Here is a 20,666-nt window from a genome sequence, read left to right on the forward strand (position 1 = left end):
GACTGAAAATAAATTAATACTTCCTATGTATATAATACATATTTATCTATTTTACTTATGCCTTTATTCCAGCAACTTGCAACATCTGAGGTACAATTTGTTACATTACTTTTGTTTTTTGCAGCACAGGCACCTGAAGTGACTTCCTCAGGGTCACACAGTGGTGTCAGTACCAGGATTTGAACTGACAAGCTCCGGGTTTACTGAAATATTACTGAAGAAAGAAAAAAATGAAAACGGGCAAATAGGGCTATGCATACAAATGTCCATCCATCCATTATCCAACCCGCTATATCCTAAATACTGGAGCCAATAAGTAGATATGTAGATATACAGTATATATATATATATATATATATTATATATATATATATATGTGAATGTATGTATGTATATATGTATGTCTATATTTATATGTATATATATATGTAGATATGTAAATTTGTATATGTATATATATATATATGTATATGTGGATGTGTATATGTATATACAGTAATCCCTCCTCCATCGCGGGGGTTGCGTTCCAGAGCCACCCGCGAAATAAGAAAATCCGCGAAGTAGAAACCATATGTTTATATGGTTATTTTTATATGGTCATGCTTGGGTCACAGATTTGCGCAGAAACACAGGAGGTTGTAGAGAGACAGGAACGTTATTCAAACACTGCAAACAAACATTTGTTTGACTTTTAAGTATGCGAAGCACCGTGGCACAAAGCTGTTGAAGGCGGCTGCTTACACCCCCTCCGTCAGGAGCAGGGAGAGAGAGAGAGAGACAGAGAGAGACAGAGTTTGTTTTTCAATCAAAAATCAATACGTGCCCTTCGAGCTTTTAAGTATGCGAAGCACCGTGCAGCATGTCGCTTCAGGAAGCAGCTGCACACAAGGTAGCAACGTGAAGATAATCTTTCAGCATTTATAGACGAGCCCCCCTGCTCAATCCCCCTACGTCAGGATCACAGAAAGTCAGCGCAAGAGAGAGAGAGAGAGAAAAGTAAGTTGGGTAGCTTCTCAGCCATCTGCCAATAGCGTCCCTTGTATGAAATCAACTCGGCAAACCAACTGAGGAAGCATGTACCAGAAATTAAAAGACCCATTGTCCGCAGAAATCCGCGAACCAGCAAAAAATCTGCGATATATATTTAAATATGCTTACATATAAAATCCGCGATGGAGTGAAGCCGCAAAAGGCTAAGCGCGATATAGCGAGGGATTACTCTTTATGTATATGTAGATATGTGTATATGTAGATATGTATATATATGTATATATGTTTATGGATATATATATATGTTTACATAACCTCTTTAACACACTACTTCTCCGCTGCGAAGCGCGGGTATTTTGCTATAGATATATATATATATATATATATATATATATATATATATATATATATAGATAGATAGATATATATATATATATATATAGATATATATATATATAGATATATATATATATATATATATATATAGATATAGATATATATATATAGATATATATATATAGATAGATATAGATATAGATATATATATATATATATATATATGTAGATATATAGATATATATGTAGATATGTAGATATGTATATGTGTGTATATGTAGATATATATGTAGATATGTATATATATGTGTGTGTATATATATATATATATATATATATATATATATATATATATATATATATATATATATATATACACACGTGTCTGTATGTGTGTATATGTGTGTGTGTATGTATGTGTATATATGTATGTGTATATATATGTTTACATAACCTCTTTAACACACTACTTCTCCGCTGCGAAGCGCGGGTATTTTGCTAGTATATATATATATATATATATGAATACACATATAAATATATACATATATATGCATTCTGTATATACTTCAATCATTACAAAAGAAATTTTAAAATTGGAACATTTTCAGGATTTTTATACTATTACCTGACAGAGATGGAAAGTGGCAGTTTATACTGTCAGGGTGTAAGTAAACTAAAAACTGGAGGGTATAGATTGGGTTTTCTCTCATTACATGTTTAGATTCATTTACATGGAATTTAAGGGAATTTCTTACGTAAAGGTTTTTAAAGAGCTTTGAGCTATTTAGCCCTTGACAAACCTGACAGACTTTCAGATGACTTTTCAAAACTGCTACTTTTTTGACCACAGTTACACTACCAGTAGTTCTAGGAAGGTTGACATAGCATTAAACCACCCTGAAAAGTAGATTTTTTTTTCTGACTTTATGCAATCTGATGGTAGAATGCATCAGGTTTACATTAATAAATTACACTAAGCTCTCCAGTGTTGTCAAATTACAGAAATGCTGTTTAACTCTTAACTTTTCATAAATGTCTGTGCTGTTTACAGAGCTACATGAAAACTTACTAGAGATCTGAAACATACTAGAGCTTTTGTCTTGTGCATTCAATCAGTATTTAACTAGACTATTCCATTTACTTACCAAGAGATGAAATGACCACGAAGAAGATTACTACTACAAACCTCCTGATGTCAGGCACCATATAAGACAACAGCCTTGTCAATGAAGTGCCTGTTTTCTTTTCAACTCCACCATTGGAATGAGGGGCATATCTCTTCCACAACACAACTGTAAGTGATGTAGTAACATATGCTAGAGCTAACCATTTCAGTGAGTACCAGCCCCAAAGCACTTCATTGTTTGAGACATAACAGAGCATTTTGAAAGTGGCATAACTGGGTGGTATCAAGCATAAGACCATCCATGCTTGAAGAGCATCCTGCTTCTGAAGCCAAGCTGGGCAGTCTTGTAGCCTTTGGAATATGTGAATGAAGGCCAGAGTAAACAGTGTCCCACGGAGAAGAGATGTCAGCCATATATTACAAAGGGGATGCTGAAGCAGAGGTACCGGAACCCAAAGCAATACAAGTCTCAGGAAATGTGTGGCCAATAAGTCCAATCCTATAAATGCCAGTGGAAGTAAAAGCTGCCTCATGTTGATTACAACTGCATGAAAGAAGAAAAAGTTAACTGTGACATAAAACATCAAAGGCATTAAAATACATTTTAAACAAATAAAAAATGTAGGTAAGCAGCCGCCAATAAAATGACTGTTAAGAAGAATGTTCTCCACAGACTCACTGATCAAGAAAAGAAAATGACAAATTGAAATATTTATGAGTTGAATAGATATATGTTTTATCTCAACTCCTACTCATACTTAAGATGATTTTACAGACTAGATATGTATGTTATTATTTATATTTTAAAGAAATGTGCCGATAGTTAGAGTACACCTTAATTGGTGCAGCGCTACTAACAAATATGAAATCCATACCTCCATGCATCCATTTTCTAAACCTACTTAATCCAATGTAGGTTTGTAGGAAGGCAGAGACCATCCTGGAAGATTCAGCAGCAACACAAAAGTACATTTAGCCAATTTAAAACTGTCAATCAACCTAACCAGCATATCCTTTGGGAAAGGAAACTGGATTACCTGAATGAAAACCCACATGCATATGAAGAACATGCAAACTCATGCATACAATGACTGATCCAGAATTCAAACCTGATCTTCTTGAGCTGTGAATCATCTAGCACCACTAGGTATGGAAAGAAAATTAGAAATGGCTGAATACTATTCTTGTCAGTGCAAGGAAGTGATACTGTAACTACATTTCCAAATTAAAAATGTAAATGTATTGAGTTTTAGATGAACTAAACAAATTATGAGTTTTATATTTGTAATTATTACTCTAACAATTTTAACAGGGCTTTTTTGAAAGCTAAACGCTGCTGAGAGAAATAAATGGGGTGTCTATGAATTACAGAAAGTGTCATCACACCTTTGAAAAGAAGTACTGAATATTTAATATCAGATAAGTATTGCTCTATACTATGCTGAAATATTCTCATGACAAACTCTTTCATATTAAACAGTTTGTTCAGAGCAAGTGGTCAGACTGGAATGTCCTAAAAGACTCTGGCATTGCCACTTAAACTAATAACAAAATCTGGTTATTGGTTGCCTATCAACCCCCAAAATACCTCTCCCTCCTCTTACCTGTAAATGTTACATTTATTTCAGAAACCTTAAAAATATTAGTTCCTTTATCCTTTCTGAATCCATTTCTGATCTTTACCTGTTTTCCCCAATTCTATCAATGCTAGATAGTCTCATTGACAAATTTAACTCAGCACTTCATTCAGCACTAGATAAATCAGATCTGTTAAAACATAAGGAAGTTTCCTTTAAGCATTCAGCTCCATGATATAATTCAGAATTACGATCTATGAAAGCAGCTGGCCGACGGCTTGAATGAATGTCACTTACGACTGGCCTCACTGTGCATGTCTAGACTTTCTCTGACCATCAAAGGGTTTACAGGGATGCACTAACTGCAGCCAAGAACACACATTATGGCAGAATAACAGAAAGTGGCCATAATAACCAGAGGGTTTTGTTCTCTGTAATTAATAAACTACTTCAACCTTCATCTAGCCCAATTACCTCCTCTACTGAAACCTGTGAAAAATTCCTCCACTTTTTCCGTAATAAAATTAAAGATCTAAATAATTCAAATAGTATAAATCCATCATCTATTTATATCTTTCCCTGTCTTACCACTTCAGCTCCTTTAGTAAATTTTCACCAGTCACATCTGTATTTGTTAATGATCTGCTTTGTAATATGAGGCTGACTTACCTGTGTACTGGACCCCATCCCCACCAAACTTCTTAAATCCTGCCTTCATACCATAATTCTGACTGTTTGTGTCATCCACATTTAAAATTTGCTTCTGTAACCCTGACATTAAAAAATTCTGTTCCTGATGCTGACAATCTCAACAATTTTCAGCCTCTCTCTCACTCACCTTTTCTGTCAAAAGTTCTTGAGCATGTTGTAGCCTCCCAACTCACCAATTACTTAACTTATAATAATTTGATGGAACCCTTTCAGTCTAGTTTCAGGGCACAGCACAGCTGTGAAACTGTCCTGCTTCAGGTAATGAATGATTTGCTTATATCTGCAGACTCTGGACAAACCAGCATATTAATTCTGATAGACCTCAGTGCAGCATTTGGCACTGTCAAACATTACAATTTGCTGTCTAGAACATTCTGGGTATCTCTGGCACTGCCATCCAGTGGTTTAAGTCCTCTCTGACTGATAGGCAAGAGTCTGTTAGTCTTAGTAACAGCAGGTCCAGTCACACAAGGAGTTCCTCAGAGCTTTGTCTTCAGCCCTCATATCTTCTGTACCAATATGGTTCCCCTTGGCCATATTATTCATAGCTTTGGGCTGGGTTATCTTTTTATGCAGATGATACTCAACTCTATTTCACTGTTAAAAGTGAAACTTCATCAGAGCTTTCTCAGCTCACAAGTTGCCTCAGTGAAATTAAAATCTGAATAGAGCAGAACTCTTTAAAATTAAATTTTAACAAAACTGAACTCATGCAAATTGGCACTAAAGCAAAACTTAAGAAAATGAGCCCCTTTTCAGTCACTCTTGATGGTGATCTCAACAGACCTTCTTCTAATGCAAGGAATCTTGGTGTCATTTTTGATTCTTCCCTTTCTTAACTCTACCCACATAAACCACATTAAGCAACTTTCCTACTTTTACCACTGTAACATATCCTGTGTATGCTCATTCCTCTCCTTTTCTAATGCTTAGAAACTCGTCCATGCTTTTATCACAGCCCACACTGTGTATTGTAACTCTTGTGACAGACGGCTGGGGTCCTTGCCTGGTCAGGACGCCCTTTTGAGGACAGGACCGGGGTAGAGGACATGTCAACAGCAGCAGACACAAGAGGGCAGCCCCCCTTAGAAGCCCAACCCTGCTGGGGCCCGTGGCCACCGACATGGGGCACCTGGACAGCTCCAGGGCCTTGGCATACAGCACTTCTGCCACAACCGGAAGTGCTGCCAGAAGAGGAGCTGGATTCCCATGCAGCACTTCCACCATACCCTGAAGTGCTGCCGGAAGTTGATCGGGGAGCACCTGGAGCACTTCTCTGTGCAGTATAAACAAGGCTGCCTCACTCCATTCGGGGAGCCGGAGTCGGGAGGCAGAGGACAGAGCTTGCGGGAGATGAGTGGAGGTGGCAGAAGAAAAGAAAGAGAAAAGGATTGAGTTTATTAGGGTTTGTGTACTGTGTGCTGAAGAAGGAACAAAATAAATGTGTGTGTTTTTGGGACATCTGAGTCCGCATGTTTGTCTGTAGCTGGGCTAATCTTCTACACTCTCTACTGGCAGGTACCACTTCTAATCTTTTATCACAGCTCTAGCTGATTCAAAACTCTGCTGCAAGAGTCCTAACACAGAACAGCAACACCAAGCACATAACACCCATCCTGCTTCACTTTCACTGGCTTCCTGTGTCTTACAGAATTGAATATAAAATTCTATTATTAACCTACAAAGCTTTAAATGGCCTTGAACCGGACTACATCAGTGACATTCTCCATTGCTGTGCTCCTGTTTGCCCACTATGGTCCTCTGATTCTGGCAGTCTTGTTGTGCCTCACACTAATCTGCACTCTATGGGTGACAGGGCATTTAGCTGTATAGCACCCAAACTTTGGAATGATCTCCTGAAATTAATTACATCAGCTGACTCCATTCGTTCTTTTAAAAAACAACTTAAAACTGATCTATTCAGGAAGGCTTTTACCCTAACCTGACATTCTGCCCCTTCTTTCAGTTTACCTTTCTGTCCAGATGCTCAAGATAATTTGTGTCGTGTTATATCATAAATTATGTGATTTGTTCAGGCATTTCTTTTTAGCATTGAATTTAGTATTACACTCTGTTTAATTCTTTCTTATGTTCTGTTTAATGCTTTTGTATATCCAGTGTTTATTTGTTTATTGTTCTATGCTGAAACTATTTGTATTATTTTGTTTTAAGCGCCTTGAGCATAGGAAAGGTGATATATAAATAAAATGTATTATTATTCAGTAACTCCACAAAATCATGTTCAAAGACAACTTGGATGTTGTTATAAGAAAGTCTACTAATAAAGAATTAAGAATTTTTTTATTAAGTTACACATATTATGTTGCTATGGAAAGAAGGAAAGTAAAACAACGATGTGATTTTAAATCATTAACTTGAAAAAAGCATCTGCCAGCTTCATGAATACTTCACCTGCAGTCATTCACATTAGTGGGTTTTGCATCATGATTCAAGGCTCATATTTACACATTTCAATATGTAAACTTTATGGATTGAAATTTGAATATTTTAATTGGTACCTAGAATACAGCTAAAATAAAAAGTAAAAAATAAATATTGTTTGACCTTTGAAACTTAGGATATAACTGAAAAACAAATAAAATGACATACCTTTTGTATAAATTAATAAAATGCTGCAGTCATATTTTCAAAGCAAATATGATCAACACTTTAACACCTGACTCTATTTCTAAATTAAAAACTTCAATAGAAGGTTTCCCTTTTTACCAGTTTTTCTTGTAATCATGGAACTGCCTATAATGAAATAATTAGTCAAAAAATCGATTATTTGACTATTTCTGTTATATTGTTGTAGTACAAAAAATACCCCTATCATCTAATTTTACATTCATTTTTCTGTAAAAATGATAGTTTACTCCTTAGTTTTGCAGGACACACTTTTCATTCATTTTTGTCATATGTTCATATTACGTGCAATATCAAGTCAGGTCAGGTTGGGGAGCATGCACTGGTACAGCTTATTTCTGTCTCCCAGATGGAAGCAAAGATTGCTTGCAATGCCAGGAGGCCAGCCTTTCCAGCCTGGACAAGTTCACCTCGGATACTACAGATCCCTGCAGCCTTCCCTACCCTCAGTTGATCCACCACCTGTGCAATCTCAGTCAGACTGGGTGGTTTACAGCTAATTAGAGGACCTAGAGATGTCCAATGTTCTAGCCTCAGCCTCGCAGATCGGCTGGCATTTTGAGGACCTAGAGATGTCCAATGTTCTAGCCTGATGATCTACTTTAAACAGCTCCTCAAAGTAGCCGGCCAGGCTGGGTACATGTAATATGACACAATCATATCCATAACTATGTAAAAACGGAAAAAGATTTGCGTTTTTATGTTTGTTCACGATCAGTACTGTTATAATTGTACTTTGAACAAAAGTATGTTAAAAATCAGCAGTCAAGTTATTGATATAAACTAGATATAAATATTAAGAAAACAATAAAATCTTAGGTTCACATAACTACAGTGCAATACTTTACATGAAAACTAGACAGTTGTGATTCATGAAATATTCGGCAAGAAAAAAAAAGATGTCTAAGCTTGTGGTTGGCATCTCCTTAATATTTTGCAACATTCTTTTCCAACAGGTAAAAAAAAATAAAAACATAAAAATAAACCTTACCAGCGAACTGAGGAAACGTTTGGGTCCAGACAATCAACGACGGTACAGCAATCTAAAACAAGTCTCACAGTTCTGACGGAAGACGGGCCTGCAGGTTTTTCTTTTGCAGCAGATCAGGTCGTAGGCGAAATCGAAAGGCTTAACCTTTAACGAAAACGGCGACACTCACTGGCGAGGCTAAGCAAAAACTATGAAAATAAAACGTTACTTAAGAGAAGTAACACAGATCGTCTAAACCTAATTTATACCGACGCTGTCTACTAAACTTATGTGTGTGAGTCAACCGACGCTATTTTGGCGATATATTTACGCTCATGTTTAAATATTTAAAACGATTGCGTATCTACAGGGGGATTTCCCCTTTCTCGCAAACTGAAAGTGAAAGTCAGAAGCCGGATACCTACCTATTCCATGGCTCAAAGCTTTTACTGTCGTCTGTCATTCAAGAGGGAGATAAAGGTTTTGTAGAGGTATATTAAAAGATTTTCCTATATAAAACTGAACTATTGCCAATTAACTTTTATGTTCGATGAAAATTACATTTAGCTGTGTATCTAAATTATTTTCTGTTGCCTAGGCTGACTTTTGTGTACTGACGTCACTCATAAATAAATGGTTGTTCACAATTACGCATATTTTCTTTACGCTAGGTTTGGTTTTTCTTCTCCTTGTCCATGCAGATGACAACCAGCGGAATGAAGCTGCTCGTGTATGCTGTTATAACCTTTATATGCTGCGATGTGGTGATTAGCCTGCTGCTACAGTACTGGACACAACTGCTGCTTCGTCACCTGGATCCACTCGCCTTCGAGTCCCTCGTCTGCCTCTGGCTGCCTGCCTTGATTCGTTTCTCCGTCATGTATCTCTCTTCAGTGGTCATACACTCTCGGATTGAGAGTGAAAGCGCTTTATCTTGGCGGGCCTTAGTCCTCTGTTTGGTCACTCAGTGTCTCCTGCTGCCGGGATATCAGACCGGGCAATTAGCCCTGTACCAGAGACCTTTAGTAATAGTGACGGGCTCACCTGCCCTCGGCTTCTTTCTGCTGTCCATTGTGACATCGACTGCAGCGTGTCTGACGTGGGAGATGCTGGGTACCGGTGGAATCAAAATGACCAAAACGGCCAGGGACTCTAACGGAGAGCGCAAGAAACAGGAGGCGCGTGTCCTATTTAGGAGGGTTGTTGGCTACTCACGTCCAGACGCCCCATTACTCGCAGGAGCCTTCCTCTTTCTCACTCTAGCAGTTACCTGTAAGTAATTTTGCATTTGCCTTATATTATTTCGGAGTTACCTATGTTTCTTACATAAGAAGCACAGAATGAAGGAGTTATTTACGTTTTGTAAAGAGATATACAGCAGTATTATATTTTGTTGCAGTCTAATGTATGGCCGTATGTGCCCTTTTTTAAACTATAGTAATGAAATTGGGTCGATGATGCTTAGGTTTTACTCGGGTTCGACTCCAAGTAAGGTCACTTTGTAACAAACAAAAATGGAGGGCAGTTCCCAATACTTAAATAGCCTGTATGATTGTTTAGTGATTCATTGAAAAAAATGTGGAGACAAGGTTATCTGAGCTCCTTTAAAAAGGAAAAAATGGGGGTGGGCATGGTGATGTTCTGAGGGTGAATGGGCAACATGGGATTCTTTTTATGAATAAAATAGATCTGGACGGAGGCAGATTTCTCTTTCAAAAAAAGCTGTATTTTCTTCAGCTGATAGCACATGGGAGGGCCAAATCAAAAACAATAACAGTCTTGCTTCTTCTCACATATCCTCCCAGATCTTGAATGTTTAACTTTATAAACGCTACTTTCTAACACATTACAACTTAGCAGGGAAATGAACATTGCAAGTCTAAATTTAGGTATACTGTACGCATATCCCCATTCTAATATAATTAACATCTAACCCTCTAATTTAATCCTTAAATCACAACATAAGTTTGCACTGCTAGTCTGTCATTTTCTTGAATTGTTCATTAAAATGATTACTTCATTGACAACCAAAGTAGACGTGATTAATATAGTAATGAATATTATTTTTGGTAACAATCTAATGTTTGAAAAAAATTAAGCATGTACTGATGTATAACCAAACTGATAATAATAAGTTTGTCCCAAATCCTTAAAATAATAAGGTAACTTTAGGAAAAACTCATGAACTACATGAACAATCCGTTTCTTGAAGATTTCATAATGAACATTTAGTACATAATTAACACTGAAATTGAGATCTAAAGATAGCACTCCACAGGGGAATCTGATGTAGATTACAAAATAAATTATATGATGCATATGCAATAAATTGGATATCGGTTGTTCTGTCCTAACTGGACCAAGTTTGATCATACTGGTTTGTCATGTGGTGGATGCGGCAAAGTGCTATGAGCGCATGCTCCCAACCTCCTCCTCCTCCTCCTTAATTTTGTTTGCAAAGATCTTTGCCATGATTTTGACATCAAAGGGTAACTGGTTGGTGTGATTCATACTTTAATTTAATAATTTAATTTCATTTATGTTAGGTACAATGCATAGAGGGTACTGGGCAGTCTCGTGGCCTGGAACCCCTACAGATTTTGTTTTTTTCTCCAGCTTTCTGGGTTTTTTTTTTTTTTCTGTCCCCCCTGGCCATTGGACCTTACTCCTTTTCTATGTTAACTAATGTTGTCTTATTTTAATTTCTTATTTTGTCTTTTATTTTTCTTTTCTTCATTATGTAATGCACTTTGAGCTACTTTTTGTATGAAAATGTGCTATATAAATAAATGTTGTTGTTGTTTAAGTAACTTCTACTTTTTGTGCTTTAAGGAACATTGTTAAAATTAACAGTAATAATGTTAGAGAAAATATTTTGTAAAATTCTGCCATCCACACATATTTTTAATGATGTATAGCAGCATCTGAAAATTCTGAGACTGTTAAATGTTTATCCAGTTAATTTTTGAATGAAGTCTGAATTTGTAGTATATGTAAGTAATCCAGAAAATATTTCTGTTATTTATCTTTAAAAATGTGATTACAACCATAGATTTATTTAGAGAGAACAGAAAGATGACCCCTGAAGGGGGAAATTTTTTTTTTCAGACATTATAAGCAGAAGGATTTTCCTTATTTTCATTTTAACTACTCCGCTGTTAACATTCATTGTAGGTTCATGGTGAAACTCTTAGTAAAATTCTTAGCTTCATATGTGAATCTACCTGCAACACACCTCCACTCTCTAGGGCAATAATTTACTGTAAACTTTTTTTATTTTGTTCGTACTTCCGAAATTGCTATTGCTTGGTGGGTGTGAAGTACCATAATTCTCTTCTATTTTGTTTTTATATTTTTCACTCCACAAGTTACGCTACATATGCTAAAAAATGCCTTGTCATCTTATATTTAAACTGCTAACTCAAACCAGACTTAATGTAATCATTTTAGCTTGGCTTTATAGTCTCAAACATGTGGCACTGAGTCATCAATACATGCTATGTTCCTGTGTACTCAACATTCCCAACAAACTTCATCCAAGCAAGAGAAGACCATTTACCCCATTGAGATATATTCTGCTTTGTCAATGTCTTTGGCAATTTTAAAACACCCTAGATGTATTATGTTCTGTATACATGGTTTTTATTAGCTGAATTTAGTTGGACAGCATTAAATCCATATCTGCATCCTTAGCTATTCAAGTTAAAACCTACACTACTTCTTTATACACTGCTCTTTTTGCCTACATCTGCAAACAGCCACAAGCACAGCACTCATGTGATGGTTCAGCACTCATTGATAATTTTGTTTCTGGGCAGTTGACACTTAAAGGAAGATATGCTACTTTGGTATTAATTGCACCTTTTACTTCCACTAGCACTCCCTTCTTTGAACATGCTGAATTTAATATATGGAAAATGTTCTCTAAATTATCTTTATATACTTGATTAGTAAATGGTAGCATTGCAAAAGAAACAGTGATTGAGGGACATGCAGGAATTGCACATGCTTACTAATTGCTATTAAAAGGTCTGTTTCATTCTGCAAATTTACTCTTTGGTGCCAATGGCCAAGTTCTGTATGCTAAAAAGCAACCTCTGGGTCACAGAGACACAATTGTCAAACATTTTTACATTACAAAAAAAGTTTTTACAGTACAAAAAGCAATAAGAGAACTTCCATCCCCTTGCAGGTGGGTCAGTTTCTAAGCTGCAAGTGGCACACTTGTTTGACATTGAGCTCTCTCCCTGCCACCTGTTCTTATGTGCGCCACTGTACAAGTACACATTCTAAATGTGAATGATATTTAGTGCTGCTCTAAGCTATATTTTAAAAACTTGCTCTTTATAAATGTAACATTTTTCTGATGTTACATATTATAGAGCATCATTTTTTTTTTGTATTTTAATAGATTAATTTGGATTCATCCAACTGAGCAGCGTGATACTGCAGGAAAGTACTTTAGTTTATGTAATAAACAATCCTTAAGCTTTTGTGTTGCATCTGGTGTTGCAAAGTACACCCCTCATGCTGAGAATGTAACTTGTGCTTACAAAATGAGTAGTGTTCGGACCTTAATTTTTGGCAGTTATCTAACTTTATGGAAATGGCAGAAATAGGGGTTAGAAATAATGTGCTAAAGCTAAACTTTGAAACTATTTTGACCAAAGCTAGTTTTATTAATTCACTTTCACTGGGGAACATATTTTTTGTTGAGTTAGATCTTACACTTGTTTTTTTACTAATTTTTGGGTGATGAATCCAGAAATGACCCCAGTTTTTTGCTATCACATCCAGTTTTTACGATACAGGGTTCCCTTCATTTTTGTCAAAAAACATACAAATTTTACATACAATGAAAAAATAATGAAATAATAACTTGAATTTACTGTTTATTTAAATTTCTTTTGTTCATACAAAGGATTTATTGTTACTCTATGACATTTTTTTTACAGTAAAACATTTGAAAATTAATCGGGTAAGCGGTTAAGGTAAAAATTTACACTTATAGCTTTTCCTGGAGTGTTCAGTGTTAGGACAATCCCGCCGGATGCTCCAACAATATTCAGCCATCATATGTAAATCCCATCTACCCTGATACCGTCCTTCTATGACCTTCAAATCTTGGTGGAATTGTTCACCTTGCTCATCACTGACTGTACCAAGGTTTTCCGGGAAGTTAGAAAGATGGCTATGCAGAAAATGCACCTTGATGCTCATATTGCAACCAAGCATTTTGTAGCTGTCCAAGAATTTCTGGACAATTTCTGTGTAATTATTTGCTTGTGTGTTTGATAACCAAGCATTCTTTTCGACTTCTGACATTGTATTGATGAAATGTTCATCTTTGATGAGCTGCCGAATCTGTGGACCATCAAACACACCGGCCTTTATTTTTTCAAATGACAGGCTAGGAAATGCCAAAATGAGGTACTTGAAACAGTCTCCTTCAGTTGGCAAAGCTGTAACGAAATGCTTCATCAGACCCAGTTTCATTTGCAGAAGTGGGAATATAATATTCTTTCTTTCAACAAGTGGCTCATGTAGAATGTTTGGATCACCTGCTTTTAGGGCAGATCTGGGAGGCCAATTCCTTTCCACCCAATGCCTCTCACAAGCTCTGCGGTCCCACATACACAGATAACAGGGATACTTGGTGTATCTGCATTGCTGACTGTTTTGTCTTGGTAGGATAATATATATTGCTCTTGTGGACACTTTTTGTGACTGAAGACAGAGAAGAAATTAAAATTAGTAAAAACCTTTTATTGATACATACCAGACAAGGGTAAAATGACAGAGAAATACAGTCCTAGGACACCGCACTTCATCTGCCTCGAGCGCAGATATCCTTGCTCTTTTATAGCTTTCTAGTCTCCTGATCGTTGACCACGTAAGCAATAAAAATAGCATCCTGACTCATTTTGTATTATTCCAATTGGTAAAGTCTTTACCCTAAAGGTATATTTTCTTGTCGCACACATCATTGAAAGAAAACTTCCAGAAAGTATATATGCTTTTTGTCACGTACGCAAAACACAAACAAGTTTGATCATTCTGTCCTATTTTCTGTACTTACACACATACATTTTGTTCAATTACATCATTTTATGTTTTTACACTCTACTTTCCCCTATTATATTATTAATATGTAGCCTTAGAATGCCTAATCTCACAGACTTACCACTGTTTATAAGGTATTATTGTACAGTATATAACTTATCCCTACCTTTCCTTCTATATTTATAACCTCAGGCAATTAGATGTAGTAAAAAGACAAGCAGAAGTTAAGATACAGTGTGAACAATGTATTATTGATAATAATCATAAATAATAACAAAATGCAAAGTACATTTGAATATTGGCAACCATACAACCCGAATAAATAGTGATATGTAGTTCAGGCAGCACATAGACTTGTAGTTACTTAAATGTCTCTAGTTAAGGCATCATTGGTGCTCCGCTTTCAGCCACATGTCTGTTCAAAATGGCTGCTAAACTGTGCTCTTCATTGTGTTGTCTTCATCATCACAGGTTAGCAAGAGATGGTTCTTTCAGATGTTGGTTAGTAAGAGAGAGATACTTCTACATCATCACAGGTTAGCAAGAGAGAGATTATGAGGTTAAACACATACATTTATAGATGTTCTGGTGGTGGTAAACACTAAATTACATTCCTTTGCCTAAATCTATACTAATAAAAGGCAAAGCCCTCACTGACTGACTCACTGACTGACTGACTCACTCATCACTAATTCTCCAACTTCCCGTGTAGATAGAAGGCTGAAATTTGGCAGGCTCATTCCTTACAGCTTACTTACAAAAGTTAGGCAGGTTTCATTTCGAAATTCTACGCGTAATGGTCATAACTGGAACCTGTTTTTTGTCCATATACTCTAATGGAGGAGGCGGAGTCACGTATTGCGTCATCACGCCTCCTACGTAATCACGTGAACTAAAAACAAGGAAGAGATTTACAGCACGAGTCAAACGCGGGAACGAAGGTAAATGACGTTAATTTTTGAGTGTCTTTTAATACTGTGTAAGCATACATATTAACACATGTGCAATTAAACGTGTGCATTTACGGGGTGATTTCTCAGGCTTAAAAGCTCGCCTTTTATTAAAAAGGTAAATGCTAACTGTTTTCATTCTGAAGGGCACAAACCACGTTAGATTTCAGCCGTTAAACGCGCAAAAATGTTGGTACACCAGATAAATAAGCGCAACATATTATCAGTTGTATTGTATGCTTACAATACATATAGAAATATGTTAATCGTTAACTAATAGTATGGGATGGTGTTTTTCGACTCGCGCCTTGATTTAAAGGATTCCATGTCTTGGTGGGTTTGCGTAGCTTATTGTCAATATCTTTACACCTGTTTTTAAGACTTAATTTAAAAAGGTTTTCTTTTCTTCTTAATTAAAATTTAAAAGCAATACTTCACCACTGCGAAGCCCCTCTAGCGCTGACGTCCGAGGTTCGATTACCGTAAGCGAGTGCAGAGAGTGTGTACGCCTGATGATTCAAGAATAAGGGGAAACACGTGTCGCATACTCTTTGCATTATTTGACAGTAAACTATTTTCAACCATTCTATGATCTGATTCTCACAACTGAAGGCACCGTGGCTGATGTTTCCTGACTTGCTGGCCAACCATAAGCGTTACCTGGTAGGTAACCACCCACTCACTTCACTCCCTTACGGGAATCGAACCTCGGACGTCAGCACTAGAGGCAAAGCCCTTAAAATTGCGCCACGGCGTGTGGTTCGTTTATTTGACAGCATGTAGATCGGGGTAATTACATTCACGGCATTCGTAGTCTGATTCACAATCTGATTGTATGGGTGGTTACCTACCAGGTAACTCTTATGGTTAGCCAGCAAGTCAGCTCGAAGTGATCACTCAAGTGAAGGCAGCTTCACAAAAAAACAGATCCTTAACAAACTGTTATTGGTATATTTTCCCTCAATTTAAAAAGATTTTCTTTTCTTCTTAATAAAAATTTAAAAGCAGTACTTCGCCGGTGCGAAGCGCGTGGATTTGAGCAACTGACGCATACAGACATATTCATGAGTGCAAGTACTTCAGAAAGAAAGCACCGTGTAAACCTAAAGTTTAAATTAAGTTCATAGACCTACAAAAGGTTGCCATTGATTTGAGGCAAGATTACTTTTCTCCCGTACAACTATACATTGCATTCTTAACAGTAAGCTTGCACGGCTTGGTCATATTACAACCGGAGTGCTGAACTGACAACGTGGTATACAAACAGAACTATAACAATCGTAATAAACGAACAAAAAAAAAAAGCGAAGAACCCTTGGATTTAATAAAAAGGCTCCTTCCTTGGTGAAGCAAGGAAAAAGGAAGACCTTATATGGCGTTCGTTTATGAAACAGCGGAAAAGCTGTGTTAAGGCTGCTGTATACATATATGTATATAGAGATATAGATATACATATGTATATAGAGATATAGATATACATATATGTATATAGAGATATAGATATATATATATAGATAGATATAGATATATATAGATATAGATATATATCTATATGTATGTATGTCTATATATATATATGTAAGCTTATAAGTACTGCCTTACTTCTCTTTAAGAAAGGAAGATGTAATGATACTTGATTTAAACGATTCCATGTCTTGGTGGGTTTGCGTAGCTTATTGTCAATATCTTTACACCTGTTTTTAAGACTTATTGACTGAAACGGGTTTTCACGAAAAAAGTTAGGGCTTTGCTACAGGATACACCCTCAACAAGTTAAGGAAGTAAAAATAAAAGTATATATTTCTGTTTTATTTAAACCTTTTAAGTTCGTATGCATAGCCCCATTTGGCTGTTTTAGTTTTTTTTTTTCTTCCTTCAGTAATATTTAATCTCCTTAAAGAAAAAGAACATATGCATTTTACTTTTTTTGTATCTCTTTAGTAATATTTTAGTGTAAAAGGATAACCAGTATTTAAACCTTTTATGTTACTTTATAAAGTTATTTTACACAATGTTACACAAGCTACATATTTTGGCAGCTGCTGCTTTAATTTTCCATGAAATGAAAAAAGCTCTCCAAGAGAAAACCTCAATGAAGAAGAAACAGTTTGCACTATCTAAAAATGAGAAACCCTCATTTATAAAGGTTTGCTGCAGATGACTTAACTGAAAATAAATGAATAGTTCATATGTGTATACAGTAATCCCTCCTCCATCGCGGGGGTTGCGTTCCAGAGCCACCCACGAAATAAGAAAATCCGCGAAGTAGAAACCATATGTTTATATGGTTATTTTTATATTGTCATGCTTGGGTCACAGATTTGCGCAGAAACACAGGAGGTTGTAGAGAGACAGGAAAGTTATTCAAACACTGCAAACAAACATTTGTCTCTTTTACAAAAGTTTAAACTATGCTCCATGACAAGACAGAGATGACAGTTCAGTCTCACAATTAAAAGAATGCAAACATATCTTCCTCTTCAAAGGAAACAGAGAGTAAAGCAAACAAATCAATAGGGCTGCTTTTAAGTATGCGAAGCACCGCCGGTACAAAGCTGTTGAAGGCGGCAGCTCACACCCCCTCCGTCAGGAGCAGAGAGAGAGAGAGAGAGAGAGAGAAACAAAGTCAAAAATCAATACGTGCCCTTTGAGCTTTTAAGTATGCAAAGCACCGTGCAGCATACTTAAAAGCTGCACACAGAAGGTAGCAACGTGAAGATAATCTTTCAGCATTTTTAGACGAGCGTCCGTATCGTCTAGGTATGCGAACAGCCCCTATGTCAGGATCACAGATAGTCAGCGCAAGAGAGAGAGAAAGAAAAGTAAGTTGGGTAGCTTCTCAGCCATCTGCCAATAGCGTCCCTTGTATGAAATCAACTGGGCAAACCAACTGAGGAAGCATGTACCAGAAATTAAAAGACCCATTGTCCTCAGAAATCCGCGAACCAGCAAAAAATCTGCGATATATATTTAAATATGCTTACATATAAAATCCGCGATAGAGTAAAGCCGCGAAAGGCGAAGCGCGATATAGCGAGGGATCACTGTAATACATATTTATCTATTTGACTTATGACTTTATTCCAGCAACTTTCAACATCTGAGGTACAATTTGTTACATTACTTTTGTTTTTTGCAGCACAGGCAGGTGAAGTGACTTCCTCAGGGTCACACAGTGTTGTCAGTACCAGGATTTGAACTGAGAAGCTCCAGGTTTGCTGAAATATTAGTGAAGAAAGAAAAAAAATGAAAACGGGCAAATAGGGCTATGCATACAAATGTCCATCCATCCATTATCCAACCCGCTATATCCTAAATACAGGAGCCAATCCCTGCCAACACAGGGCACAAGGCAGGAAACAAACCCCGGGCAAGGTGCCAGCCAACCGCAGGGCACACACACCCACACACACCCACACACCAGGGACAATTTAGAATCACCAATACACCTAACCTGCATGTCTTTGGACTGTGGGAGGAAACCGGAGTACCTGGAGGAAACCCAGACAGACACGGGGAGAACATTCAAACTCCACGCAGGGAAGCGAACCCGGGTCTCCTAACTGGCACCTTTCACTGCGCCACCATGCCGCCCGCATACAAACTTAACAGGTTTAAATAAAACAGAAATATATACCTTTATTTTTACTTCATTAACTTGTGGAGGGTGTATCCTGTAGCAAAGCCTTTAAGTTTTTTCATGAAAGCCCCTTTCAGTCAATAAGCCTTAAAAACAGGTGTAAAGCTAAACTTGCAGTACCACTATTCAATTACACTTGCCTAACGCCTCTCCTAAGGGGACATACTGTGGGATCTGGGCATCAGTCAAAACACCAATCACAGGCCCGATTAGAAAGCGGGAAGCTGTGATTTGTCGTCTCCCTCCCATGTAACAATCACAGCCCGTGTTACAACGAACTATGTATGTATGTATATATGTATATATGAAGAGGATGGATGGATGTATATGTGTGTGTTTATGTATATGTGTATATGTATGTGTATATATATGTTGATATGTGTATATATGTATATATATGTTGATATGTGTATATATATGTATATATATGTATATGTAGATATGTGTATATATGTATATGTATATATATGTTTACATAACCTCTTTAACACACTACTTCTCCGCTGCGAAGCGCGGGTATTTTGCTAGTTATAAATAAAGACATACAAAACATTTATCAAGTTATATGCAAAATCTTATATCACAACACTGACCAAGAAGGAAGCATACCCAATTGTGTTGGTGGTATTGCAACAACTCAATGACTCTCTTTATGTCTGCATATTCTTCACAAAGAGAAACTGAATGGCTAATTGGGACTGACCCAAATACTGTACAGTATATTGCCATTGTGAAGGAGGACACACTTTAAGCTCCGCTTTGAGCTATCGATGAATAGTTGCCATTCAATTGAGTTATAGATTGGAATTCCCAATTCCTCCATTAAACCAGGTATGTTATGGCAATGCACAAAGCCACTGTCAGTTCTAAAGTACTGCAGAAATGCAATTTCTCTGGTTCGAAAGTATGATACCTTCGTTCCTTTTTCAAGTAAGTTTTTCTCACGCAGTCTTGATACTAGCAGTTCTGAAGCCTTCTTCAATAGTCCCAAATCACGTGCCAAATCACTCAACTCATGCTGATCAAATCCCTTACGAACAGAATCCTCTTCAATTTCAAACTCTTCATCATTGTTGTCACCTAGTTCATCACCATAATCATGTTCTTCAAGAGAAGGTAGTGTAACAAAAACCGGCACTGGGATTTCATCTGAATGAGACATGGGGCATATAGCCGATGATAGACTAGGATACTCTATGTTACATTTATTTTTCTTGTTATATCATGAAGTTTTCACTATACAAAAGTAACAGTCGCTGAAATGATCTCCTGGCTCTCGACAAACCATAGGTATACCAAATGGCATCTTAATAAATAATAATTCATTACATTTATATAGCGCTTTTCTCGGTACTCAAAGTGCTATCCACACAGGGAGGAACCGGGAAGCGAACCCACAACCTTCCACAGTCTCCTAACTGCAAAGCAGCTGCACTACCACTGTGCCACCTTTGTCTGCATCCATAAGCCCTCAACAAACTGTTTGCACACCTTATGAGGGGCCCAAGACTTATCTTGATCCCCAAGTTTAACTTTGAAATATGCCAAATAGGCTTGCTCTACAAATGTGCTGATGTTCGCCCTTTGACTGGGAATGGTGCAACTGCCACAGATATAACAAAATGAGTCAGGGTTGTTTAGGCACTTACAACGA

The 20,666-nt window shown here is 36.9% G+C and overlaps 2 protein-coding genes across 4 annotated transcripts in view; one reads left to right on the top strand and one right to left on the bottom strand.

The window, feature by feature from the left end:
* tap1 (transporter 1, ATP-binding cassette, sub-family B (MDR/TAP)) overlaps nt 1-8,577 on the bottom strand; it is a 29,332-nt gene extending 20,755 nt beyond the window's left edge. The window contains exons 1-2 of one of the 2 annotated variants that reach the window (XM_028801435.2): nt 8,381-8,577; nt 2,475-2,999 (exon numbers count right to left, since the gene is read on the bottom strand). In XM_028801435.2, coding sequence (XP_028657268.1) covers nt 2,475-2,988 — 514 coding nt within the window. In that variant the 5' untranslated portion in view covers nt 2,989-2,999; nt 8,381-8,577. Of the gene's footprint in view, nt 1-2,474; nt 3,000-7,150; nt 7,173-8,380 lie in introns of those variants that run through there. The other variant, XM_051932973.1, reaches the window with a different exon arrangement.
* A 19-nt stretch (nt 8,578-8,596) lies between these two features.
* The window catches only part of tap2a (transporter associated with antigen processing, subunit type a), a 44,300-nt gene continuing 32,230 nt past the window's right edge, over nt 8,597-20,666 (top strand). Inside the window, exons 1-2 of one of the 2 annotated variants that reach the window (XM_028801432.2) lie at nt 8,597-8,850; nt 9,031-9,631. In XM_028801432.2, the coding sequence (XP_028657265.2) occupies nt 8,695-8,850; nt 9,031-9,631 (757 nt within the window). In that variant the 5' untranslated portion in view covers nt 8,597-8,694. The remainder of the gene's footprint in view (nt 8,851-9,030; nt 9,632-20,666) is intronic. The other variant, XM_051932964.1, reaches the window with a different exon arrangement.

Source organism: Erpetoichthys calabaricus, chromosome 1, assembly GCF_900747795.2.
Source record: "Erpetoichthys calabaricus chromosome 1, fErpCal1.3, whole genome shotgun sequence".
Classification (NCBI taxonomy): Eukaryota; Metazoa; Chordata; class Cladistia; order Polypteriformes; family Polypteridae; genus Erpetoichthys; species Erpetoichthys calabaricus.